The sequence below is a fragment of the Salvelinus alpinus genome, chromosome 24 (genome assembly GCF_045679555.1).
Source record: "Salvelinus alpinus chromosome 24, SLU_Salpinus.1, whole genome shotgun sequence".
Classification (NCBI taxonomy): Eukaryota; Metazoa; Chordata; class Actinopteri; order Salmoniformes; family Salmonidae; genus Salvelinus; species Salvelinus alpinus.
In genome coordinates this window covers 1,182,212-1,194,975 of record NC_092109.1, presented here as the reverse complement: position 1 = coordinate 1,194,975, position 12,764 = coordinate 1,182,212, and the positions used below count along the sequence as shown (strand labels likewise).

General features: G+C 42.3%; 1 protein-coding gene and 1 pseudogene across 1 annotated transcript; one reads left to right on the top strand and one right to left on the bottom strand.

The window, feature by feature from the left end:
- Positions 1–380: 380 nt before the first annotated feature.
- On the top strand, positions 381–7,155 carry LOC139551705 (palmitoyltransferase ZDHHC12-B). The gene is made up of 6 exons (XM_071362972.1): positions 381–928; positions 994–1,105; positions 2,999–3,138; positions 3,251–3,343; positions 4,555–4,721; positions 4,938–7,155. The coding sequence occupies exons 2-6, from the start codon at positions 1,009–1,011 to the stop codon at positions 5,251–5,253; spliced, it is 813 nt and encodes a 270-aa protein (XP_071219073.1). The 5' UTR covers positions 381–928; positions 994–1,008; the 3' UTR covers positions 5,254–7,155.
- On the bottom strand, positions 6,228–10,809 carry LOC139551706 (serine/threonine-protein kinase N2-like; annotated as a pseudogene).
- Positions 10,810–12,764: the final 1,955 nt, after the last annotated feature.

Here is a 12,764-nt window from a genome sequence, read left to right as displayed (position 1 = left end):
TGGTAAGTGGAAATGGCTCCAATATGAATCACTGTATATTAGGCTTAAGGTTAGCGGTGTGGTTAAGGGTAGTGGTACCATATGATTGTGATATAACCAATTAGATCCCAGGAACCTTCTACTGCATTTTTCAAAATGTCTGATTAGTCAAGAGACAAATCAAATATATATATATATATATATATATTTGTTGTATATATATTTTAAGCCAGTCTGATTGGGTGGGGCCTCTGCCCAGCCTTGCCCTGCCATGGCGTGGCTTCGTCTCTGGTAACATGATTCAGTTTCCAGTACAGTAGCCTACTGTTACACTTTATTGTTGTTGGTATGTTCAACTCATATTTCTGATTTGGAAGTTTTATAATAAACAGCATTGGAGCTATTTTAGATAGCCCATAAATGCTGAACGACTTTCCCAGTCAGTGTTCTGAAATTCTGAGAGCACATGAACACAGCAAAAATATGTACACAATGATGTCATACATTACATGTACCACGTGAATGCAATGACCAATAGAATTAACGTATCCGAAGGAACGCCAGCAACCCTGGACAATAATATTGCAGCCCTTCAGAGACGTTCTGATGATAGTTATTAGAGCGAAAATGATTGAATGCTATTTTGGTGACTAGGAATAAATGTAGCTAGCACATTCGTTTTAAGGTTGTATGTGTCTAACCAGCAAGCTTGGTATGTTAATTTCGGAGTTTAGTTAATGTTAGACCATTCCAGTCGCCATTTGGAGAGAAACCTCGAGCTGTTGGGCTAGTTGGCAAGATAACTGGATACAGTAACGCTGACCGCTAGCTACGGTTATGTGGGACGATGGTGATAAAGGCTAGTTAGCTAAATGCATTTTTGTTAGCTAACTAGAGTAGGCCAGTTCTCGTAACCTGATGCATACCGGTACCAGTCTATTGCTACGTGGATTTGTAAGTCGCTCTGGATAAGAGCGTCTGCTAAATGACTTAAATGTAAATGTAATGTAAATGTTGAAAAATGCTAGGATGTTCAAAAATGTGTTCGGGTCAGGATTTATTGTAAGAACCGCGCACGTTATCCTGACATGGGTAATAACACTGATACTCTTCCTACATGATACAGGTAAGTGAACTTAATTTAAATTCATTTTCAGATGCCAGTATCCGTTGCACGGCTGTAATGCATAGATGACATATGCATTGTTACACTGTAATGCATACCATCAAACCACACTTCCACTTATCACCAAATATGGTCTTGTGAGGAAGTCCAGTGCCATTGCGTGGAGGAAAGTGGGAGAAGATGGAGCTAGATGAAACTTGGCTGACAATCTGCTATATTTTCTCATCAATGAAATTTGATTTCAGTACAGTTTTCTGTTAAATCAAATCAAATGTGATTTGTCACATGCGCCAAATACAACAAGCCCTTAACCAACAAATCAGTTGTAAGAAAAATAAGTGTTAAGTAAAAAATGCATAAATAAGAAATAAATGTAACAAATAATTAAAGGTACCGGTAGAGTCAATCAATGTGCGGGGGAACCGGTTAGTCGAGGTAATATGTAAATGCAGATAGAGTTAAAGTTACTATGCATGGGGGGGAAGTCTGGGTAGCCATTTGATAAGCTGTTCGGTAGTCTTATGGCTTGGGGTTGGAATCTGTTAAGACTTTTGGACCTAGACTTGGTGCTCCGGTACCGCTTGCCTTGTAGTAGCAGAGAGAACAGTCTATGACTAGGGTGACTGGAGTCTTTTTGACAATTTCTACCACTGTGTGTCATCAGCAAACTTAATGATGGTGTTGGAGTTGTGCCTGGCCATGCAGTCATGAGTGAACAGGGAGTACAAGAGGGGGCTGAGCACGCACCACTGAGGGGCCCCCGTGTTGGGGATCAGTGTGGCGGATGTGTTGTTACCTACCCTTACCACCAGGGGGCGGCCTGACAGGAAGTTCAGGATCCAGTTGCAGAGGGAGGTGTTTAGTCCCAGGGTCCTTAGCTTAGTGATGAGCTTTGAGGGCACTATGGTGTTGAACGCTGAGCTGTAGTCAATGAATAGCATCCTCACATAGGTGTTCCTTTTGTCCACGTGGGAAAGGGCAGTTACGAACAGAGTGCGCGCTAAGTTTTGTAGACTTAACCCTTTGCCAAATTTGCGTTGTGTAGAAGGAGTGCGACAGCGAAATTAGTTATTGCACAAGCGCACTTTTCAGAGTATCTGTTCCCTAAGTACATGCTAAAATGCGCCAATTGGATCTTGCTAGCTTGTGCGTGGCTCTGCCCAACTCCTTGCTTGTTCTGCCCGCTGTGCTTTATTTGCTCCCTTTGGAAAAGATGATGATAAATCGTAGGTTAGTTATTTACCAGTATCTTTGATCCCAGTGCCACCAACATGATCAACAAAGCAGCCAATTAGGTAGCTGATAAAAGTAGCTAAGGTCCTTATTGGTCAAAACAGTTGGACTAATCTCATAAGCCACAGTCTGTGTAAGATAAGGCTATACTCCAATTAGGGTAATATACTCATATATATATATATATTTTACCTATTTAATTAGGCACGTCTGTTAAGAACAAATTCTTATATTCAATGACGGCCTAGGAACAGTGGGTTAACGGCCTTGTTCAGGGGCAGAACGACAGATTTTTACCTTGTCAGCTCGGGGATTCGATCTTGCGACCTTTCGGTTACATTGATTTGAATGAATAGTCTATTACTTATAAATTAGATAAATACAACTGCCTTACCTTATCATATCTTAGGACCTATTACTCTCTGCTGGCATAGACTTAGTAAGCCTTTGCGTGATCGTGTATAGCTTGGTATGTCATTCCTAGAGCACTTCATCCAGTGGCACAGAAAGCAATTGCTATTTGCAAGTGAAAATGTCATGGGATGCATAGGCTCCATTATTATCCTTTTGGTGGCCATTTATTTGATCGTATTTCATTATCCAACATTTTAGTAGTAGCTACTAGTTAGTAAACATTGCTAATTTATTCTTGTTTTGCAGACCTGAGGAAGCAAGAGGAGAGGGGAGAGCTCATCCAACCTGTGCTCTTTGTCTTGCTGGTCCTTGTGTCGGTGTTGCTGTACTTTGCTGTCTCACTGATGGATCCTGGCTTTGTCCTATCTGACGGTAGTGACTTACAGGTGCGTCAAACCAAGTTTTGCTTACTTCACAACACATGAACACAGTAATGCATATCAATGCTCAGGAAATACATTACAGCTAAACAACTATGCACTTGTACTGCATTTTTAGTTCACCCTTGGCATCACTGAGGAGACGCAGGACATGATTCCACCAACAACCAAGTCTCTGCGACAGCGGCGCTGTGGTCATTGTCTGCTCCAGGTATGGAGTGGGCTACTGTAGTCTTTTTTTTGTCTTTAACCTTAATTTATCCAGGGGAAACCCGTTGAGACCAGCGTCTCATTTACAAGGGTGCCCTGGGAACAATACATTAACATGATCAGTCTCAATACAATAACTATAAATTTACAATTACACATTACAACAAATCAAATTCAAAAGCGACAGATAACATGTATATGCGCTAGGGGCACAATAACTAAAAGCAATCTTCCTGGACTCTGGAGACCCGCGGAACCTCTAGAAACTTGAGAGCAAGTCTGATGGTGGCTTGCTTTCCAATTAAGAAGTGAGGTAGTATGGGAGTTTCTGGAGAGCTGCTTTATATACAAATAGTAGCTGATGTTGGGCCCTTCTGGTAGTCACAGACTCCCAGCTGACATAATTACATAAAAGGCAATGATGTGTACTAAAATTGTCTCCAGTGATAAAATGCAGGCTGACTCTAAAGGTTTTTAAAACAGGCTGCTGCATGCATGTAGATTACATCACCATAGTCAAGTACTGGCAGGAGTGATGCTTGAACAATTTTCCTCCTGTTTTCAAAAGTAAGGCAGCATTTCTTTCTATAAAGGAAACTGATTGTAATTCTCAGCTTCTTTGTTAGTTTTTCAATGTGTGTTTTAAAAGACAGCTTTATCATCAATCCAAATACTTAAATACTTATAATGAGGGACTTGTTCAATTTGGCATCCCTTCAAGGTGCAGATACGCAGATGTTCTCCAACATTTAGCACTCATTTAATATTGGTGAGCGATTCTTGAATTTAATCAAAGCCAAGCTGACGGTTGTTAATGGCCTGCTGCACTGAGGGGGCACAGGAATAAATAACTGTGTCATCTGCATAGATATACTTAGGCCCCAGTTATTATTATTCAGAGACAAACCAACATTATTCATGTAAATAGTGAACAGTAAAGGGCCTAGTAGTGAGCCTTGTACACCTGTTTACATGTATATTTACTGTGTATGTATTCCTGAGGTGACATTAAGAGGGATGATGTAATCCAAGGATGCTGACAGACACACCATCTGCTCTTACACTGTTAAGAGATTCTCTCACTCAATTATGGTCATGGCAAGATAAGCTGCTGGCATATGATATGAGTACTGGTCAGTGGACTAGTTTATGACCAGAAAGAGCTTTCTGTAACTCCTCCTTCCCCCCTTTCCCATTCATGTGCCCAAGCAGCAGCCAATGAGATCCAAGCACTGTCAGACCTGTCAGCACTGCGTGCGTCGCTACGACCACCACTGCCCCTGGATCGAGAACTGCGTGGGCGAGAGGAACCACCGCTGGTTCGTGCTCTACCTGGCTGTCCAGCTGTTGGTGCTGCTGTGGGGCCTCCACATGGCCTGGTAAGTGGAGATGGGTCTGCAGAGCCCATTCATACATGGTTGTGGTGACCCACAGGGTATGCATTGCAGGGTTTACAAAAACATTTGCACACCCAGTGGGTCACCACAACCAGGATCGAAGATCTTGATAAATTGAACCAAAAATCATCTGTATTATCATATGATGCACTGTTGTTTCAGAAGTGTGGCCAATCTCACTTGTTCTCTGTGACGCAGGTCGGGCTTCACCACGGCACCCACCTGGCAGCTGTGGCTGCGCGGCAATGGCGTGCTGCTGGGTACGGCGGCGGTGGTGGCGGTGCTCTCCCTCACCGTGCTCCTGCTCCTGGGCTCCCACCTCTACCTGGTCTCCCTCAACACCACCACCTGGGAGTTCATGTCGCGCCACCGCATCTCCTACCTCAAGCACTGCGGCGCCGACGAGAACCCGTTTGACCGTGGTGCGCTGCGCAACCTCTGGGGCTTCTTCTGCGACTGGGGCGCCATAGTGTGGGAGCAGGTGTACTTCAGGGAGGGCAACGACCCCATCTGATTAGCAAACAAGCTAACTAACTCGCCGTCTACTCAAGTTCTTCATTCCTTCCCTAGAATTCCTCCAATTGTGTTTACATCCTCCTTTCTAGAAGTATCTTTATATGAGACAGACATCCAAATGAACTATGAACTCCTCTCATTACTTCAGTTGGTCACTGAACTTTGCAAGTTTAGTATGTATGTGGATTTCAATGGAATTTAGTGCAATCCTGGTATTTATTTCAGTTGACTAGTGACATAATAAAAAAACATATTTGTCAGGAAGACAGGAAAGGTTTTACTGAAACAAATAGGTCAGATATTCAATCTTGGTAAGAAAGGTAATTGCAGTGAGCCTGTGAATAGTAGTGCTTTTCTTAGTGTTGTTATGTTTATTTCCTATCCTTCCAACTTACCATTGCCTTTGACAACCACTACACCCCCACCCACTCCAATACCTTCTTCTGTCCAAAGAATAATTTCTAAGAGTGAAGAGTAAAAAATATCACTGAAGTATTAGGAATTTGAGCTAAGGGAACTCTTATGTGTTGAAAGGAACACATTTACAGAATAGATCACATAATTCCTAGACAGATAGATTAACAGAAAGGCAATTCACGTATGGCCTGTTTTTTTCTATTCCCTGAGTTTACTAAGCTATAACAAGCTATAAGCTAACTGTTATATACAGGATAAAGGTACTTTCACATACTGTTGTTGATGTAAAACTGTCTATACTTGAGAGCATGATTTGATTCCTTGTTGGTGTATTTTCCCCAATATCGACTCGGCATTGACAGAGGCTCTGTAGCCACCAAGTGGCTGATTGACTCAGTTAATCAAGTTTTTAGGCTGTGTTTACACATGTAGTCTAATTCTGATCTGTTGCCCAATTATGGACCAATGATATAATCTGATAGGGCAGAATACCAATTATTGGCAAAAGATCAGAATTGGGCTACCTGTGTTTTACACAGCCTTAGATTTCCAGAAGCACATTCCTCTTAACCATTTGAGTATTTTTGCATATTGAAATGTTATTACGAATATCACATTTTCAATGCCTGGTTTACTGTAATAGTTAAGTTTTATTGAATCTGTACAAAAAGGCATGTCAGGTTTTAAGGCTGCACTACAGCTCAAAGCTTCCTGGCAACAGGGTTAATATGAGAGCAAAGGTCAGCCATGTGTTGGCAAATTAATAAGTAACTAAAATGGTAATTCAGTTATATCAAGATATTTTTGGTAGTACTATGATCCATCGACAAATTATTGCACCTCTTATAAAATGGTAGTATGGCGTTTATTTGCGATTGTATTATCTATTACTATAAAGTATAGTAAATGTGAAAAGCACACAATTTGCACCATCACCAGAGGTGGTTTGAAAAATGATCTGATCAGAAGTGAAACTCCATACTTGTTTAATCATTTATCATCTCACTTTTTCAATTGACAGAATGTCATACTATTTTTGTAAACAAGGTTTATCGCTCCTGATGCAAATCAACCTTTTTGGAACGTAAAACGTTTGCATGAGATTTTTACATCTAGTTTTTTGTAACTTTAGGAATAATTGTAGAGAACTTATTTAAAGGAGTGCAATGTTGTGTGTGTTCCTAACTTAATCGTTAGCTTATCCTCTGTGCAATAGGAGAGCATAGAAAAACATGACAGAAATTAGCAATAATGGTAATATTGTCATCTTTTTATAGTATCGGAAAATCTTTCTGGCTCTTCCAGTAGAATTTAAAGATAAGTGATGTGATTTTTATATACATTTATGTTTGGTCTTGTAAGTGCTGATTTCAGTGTGAACTGTTTATGAACAAAGTCATTTATGCAATATTACATTTTTTAAGAAATTGTTTGAAATGCAGTAGACCTATCAATAAATTGAAATGTTTATTTCAGAAAAATGCTTCATGAGTCCAGTAGATATATTTATTAATTTACATTTCCTTCATGTTGTGTCAAGAAAAACATGCATGTCTCATCTACAATATACAATATATAGATGGCAACATATTCATGACTGGAATGGGATAAAAATGACTCCCTAGGAATACTTACAAACTGTCTAATTCTTAAAGTTTACTTACCTTTTCTAAAAGACTAGAAATTGTACTTCAGGAACATGTCAGTTTCAACATTACATTAAAATGTTTAAGTGGCCCAAAGCAGCCCAAGATGGACCCATAGAATACGTTGATTACACAGTAGCACAATGCACATCAAAGGGTTTTAAAACATCTTCAGTGACTGTTTCCTCCATGAAGATGAAATTCCTGTATGCCTAGGCTAGTGTATGGGAATTTGGATTCCCAGGCTAAATATACAAACATCAGTAGCTATAATCTGTGTTAGTAATTGGATAGATCCAAGACCGTAATAGGGTTACAATAAATGTAAAAACATAATTTACAGCAAAGGTTCTTATGATTGGAAGTGTAGTGTTATGAAGCGCTGGTCTGTTCAATATCCTTTGGATTAGAACTAATTTAAAAGCTCATTATTGCACTGGTGCCAATGTTTGAAACAAAGCACTCTTAGTTTCACAAATGAATAAGAAAGTGCAGCAAATTACCTAATTCGTGTTGACATGCCACTGTTTTGTTACTGTGACAAGTATTAATTTGGCAATATCAATGTTAGTTGATATACTATCAATATGGAGTTGACAAATAAACAAAAACAAGACAAAAGTAAAATAGTCAATATTGACCACCAACATACAAATACAGACACTGACATACAAATACAGATTTGAACAAGGCAGAGAGAAACAGAAGACCGTTTATAGAGTGGCTGACACTCCCATGGAGGAGGAGTTCCCTTTCTACAGCTCAGTGTAACTGACTGGGGTCTCATCATCGGCAGGCCGAGCTCCGAGTTCTGATAGGCTGTAGAGGTTCAGGTGGAGTGCTCATCATCACCCACAGAACATTAATGGCCCAGAGGAGAGATGACATTCCCAAGAGGACGTCACAGTGGCCTATCTGGTCAGTACTTATTCAGCCACAGGTAGCTGTTGTGAAGGAAAGGAACCAGCTTCAGTGGAGCAGCAACCATTTTGGATTTTAGTCCTGTCCGTTCGTCTATCTGGCCGTCATTGTATACTTATGTTTAAGGTCAGGGCAGCGAGGAGAAGTCAGTCGGCAGAGATCTGTTGTTTGGCAGTGAGGAAGTAGGGTGTCTGTGGGGGGGTGAGGACTGGCTTGAGCTTTGTGAACTCCTCGTCAAAGTTACTGATCCGTGGGAAGAACGGGGGAACCACTTTTTTTGTGAAGCAAAGCCTTCCAGTCCAGTCCCTGGGATGAACAAAAGTATACCTCAAATATTATACATGTCATTGGATGATTGCCTTCGTTTCAACATTGTAGGAAAGTTGGCAAAGGCGCTACAACAAAAATCTTGGTGATGCTCAACTGAAATGAAAATTACCCACAGGCCACAAATAAGGCCAGTTTTTACCTCGAAGAACCTGTGTTTCTTGACCTCGTTGGGTCCGGTCTCCTGATCCCAGCCTCCTTTCAGGGTTTTTCTGTAGTAGCTGCAGCACAATAGGAAAGTCTGGCTCAGTATTCATCCCACTATACATCTTTGTATATTTTTCCCCCACAGTTTTCATTTTGTGTATTTGCAATACAGCTTCTTGTTGATTCCGACTGTGTAAGGAGAAGGCAGTATTCTGTACAAGGCAGTATACTGAGAGGATGGCCCACATACCTTTTTTGCCCACATACCTTTTGGATGATGGAGACAGACTCTGGGGACAGGAACCTCGGATAGCGCACTTCATCATTTACTATGCTGTCAAACACCTCCTCCTCATCGTCACCAGGGAAGGGAGACTGCCACAGATGAGAAGAGAGAGAGACGCCATTGTAATGAAAGTCCAAACAACCTCATTCCTATCATGATACCAGCCGAAAACATCTTAATTTAAACAAGACCAAAAATCCTTATTCAACCAAGAAACAAACATACGAATAAAACGTAATGGGTTCACCATATGAGGGGATATTGTGAGCCAACTGACCAGAAAGATCATTTATGTTTCTCGATTCATTTCTCTGGTCCAAACATCTAAATTCAACCAAGACCTACAACTCAAAATACTTGGTTGGTTCACCATAGGAGTGGACCTTGTGAGCCTACTAATTGGAGACATCCTCTAGGTATTTCTATTCTACTGACCTCCCAGCATCTCATAGAAGACGATGCACCACAGAGCTAGGACAGGACACATATGGCCCGCGCACCACCAGTTTGAGATCTCTGCTATAGGTTATTTTATTAATCTCTGTGCTACCAACCTCTCCCACCAGCATCTCGTAGATGAGGACACCCAGGCCCCACCAGTCCACACAGCGGGTGTAGTTGTTGTCCGTCAGCACCTCCGGGGCCAGGAACTCTGGTGTGCCACAAAATGTGGAGGTGAGATCTCCGTGACCAATACCTGCAGATACACACACAGGAGGGGAAAATATAACTTTTTAGACGGATGGAAGTGTGTACCCAGGGATTTTTCTGCCATTGAAATCCTTGGGTGGGCCGCCTAAGAATTTCTTTGGGGGGGTTGCCTAAGTCCAATAAAATAATTGAGAACTAACAATCACAAAAAAATAAATAATAATAAATAAATAAATAAAACAATCACAAAAAAATCTATAAAACTGCAATATTTTCTCTCAGCTCCATGGCAGAATATGTAGAATTGCAGGAAATTAGCTTAAAAACTACACGCCAAGATGGGATTCTCTAAAATGTTCTCATATTCAGCCGGACCGACCGCACCCCCTGCCACGCCCATCACCTAAGCCCCTCTTTTGGTATCAAGACCTTACTTCGTGCAGCAAGCTTGACACTGTTGTCCCACTTTCAATAATGAGGCGTTCCTTAGCCCAGGGCTAAAAGTGAATAACTTTAAATTAAAGAGCAACATAAATCATTGATTAATAACACTGAATGTTCATTTAATAAACCAAGTGAGTGGGTGGGACAGTGGGTCTCAAAGGGAATGTCCCAGAAGCCATAACCATAATGTACCGTACCTTTCTTGCACAATCCAAAGTCTGCTATCCTCACATAGCCATCTGCTTCCATCAACAGGCTGTCTAGCTTCAGATCCCTGAGAGAGAGAAAGAGAAAAAAAGAGACAGGATGAAATTAGAAAAAGAATGACTGACAGGCAGGTTATTAGGTGTGCGAAGGCAGAGCGCTGGAAAGCAGTACTGAGATATCTTACTTACCGGTAAACTATCTTGTTCTGGTGCAGAAACTCTAGTCCCAGCAGCACGCACGAGGCATAGAACCTAAACAGGGCACAAAATGGCACACATATAATGGTGAGTTTTGATGTATCACCAACTCTAAAGCTTGAAGGAGAATTAGACAAGCTTGCATTAACCATTTGTAGTCACTCACTGGTACATGTTTAAGGTGCCTGTAGATAGTATACACAACCCTTGCATTATTTGCATATTTTGTTGCCTTACAGCCTGGAATTGCAATGCGTCACACTAAATTTGCTCTCACGCTGTCATAACGGAGCCTGTGTGTGTTGTGTAAGGCTTACTGAGCTCTGTCTCTCAGCGAAGATGTTGATGTGTATGTGGGTCATGAGGTCTCCCCCGGGGAGTACTCCATCACAAAGCACACATGGTCCGCCGTCTGGAAGCAGCCGTGCGTATTCACCAGGAAGGGATGGTGGGAGGAGTTGATCGTCTCAAACTAAAATCACAGAAATGCACACGAACAAACACACACGACAGAACAAACACACACACACGTGGAAAAAAACCACACACACTACAAATAACAATAATAGTATATTTCAGGTGGAATGCAACTGCTAGCGTCTTTCAAAACCAGTTCCCTCAACCTGTGTTATGTCTAAATTCACTCACTGTTCGCTCTCACCTGTCCATTTCATCGCGTGTCACGTCTCCTTTCTTCAAGGCCTTGATGGCATACAATTTCAAAATCAAATAACATTTTATTTGTCACATGCGCCAAATACAACAGGTGTAGACCTTGCAGTGAAATGCTTACTTACAAGCCCTTAACCAACAATGTAGTTTTAAGAAAAGACCAACAAAAAAGTAATAGATAAAAATAACTATTAAAGAGCAGTAGTAAAATAACAATAGTGGGGCTATATACAGGGGGTACCGGTACAGAGTCAATGTGGAGGCTATATACAGGGGGTACCGGTACAGAGTCAATGTGGAGGCTATATACAGGGGGTACCGGTACAGAGTCAATGTGGAGGCTATATACAGGGTGTTACGGTACAGAGTCAATGTGGAGGCTATATACAGGGGGTACCGGTACAGAGTCAATGTGGAGGCTAAATACAGGGGGTACCGGTACAGAGTCAATGTGGAGGCTATATACAGGGGGTACCGGTACAGAGTCAATGTGGAGGCTATATACAGGGGGTACCGGTACAGAGTCAATGTGGAGGCTATATACAGGGGGTACCGGTACAGAGTCAATGTGTGGGGGCACCGCTGTCGAGGTAATTGGGGTAATATGTACATGTAGGTAGAGTTATTATAGTGACTATGCGTAGATAATAACAGGGAGTAGCAGCAGTGTAGAAGAGGGGGGAGGGGCCAATGCAAATAGTCTGGGTAGCCATTTGATTAGATGTTCAGGGGTCTTATGGCTTGGGGGTAGAAGCTGTTTAAAGCCTTTTGGACCTAGACTTGGTGCTCCAGGTACTGCTTGCCGTGCAGTAGCAGAGAGAACAGTCTATGACAAGGGTGGCTGGAGTCTTTGCCAATTTTTAGGGCCTTCCTCTGACACCGCCTGGTATAGAGGTCCTGGATGGCAGGAAGCTTGGCCCCGGTGATGTACTGGGCCGCACGCACTACCCTCTGTAGTGCCTTGCAGTCCGAGGCCGAGTAGTTGCCATACCAGGCAGTGATGCAACCCGTAAGGATGCTCTCAATGGTGCAGCTGTAAAACATTTTGACAATCTGAGGACCCATGCCAAATCTTTTCAGTCTCCTGAGGGGGAATAGGTTTTGTCGTGCCCTCTTCACGACTGTTATGGTGTGCTCGGACCATGTTATTTTGTTGGTTATGTGGAAGCCGAGGAACTTGAAGCTCTCAACCTGCTCCACTACAGCCCCGTCGATTAGAATGGGGGCGTGCTCGGTCCTCCTTTTCCTGTAGTCCACAATCATCTCCTTTGTCTTGATCACGTTGAGGGAGAGGTTGTTGTCCTTGCACCACACGGTCAGGTCTCTGACCTCCTCCCTATAGGCTGTCTCATCGTTGTCGGTGATCAGGCCTACCACTGTTGTGTCATCGGCAAACTTAATGATGGTGTTGGAGTCGTGCCTGGCAGTGCAGTCATTAGTGAACAGGGAGTACAGGAGGGGACTGAGCACGCACCCCTAAGGGGCCCCCCATGTTGAGGATCAGCGTGGCGGATGTGTTGTTACCTATCCTTACCACCTGGGGGTGGCCCATCAAGAAGTCCAGGATCTTGTTGCAGAGGGAGGTGTTTAGTCC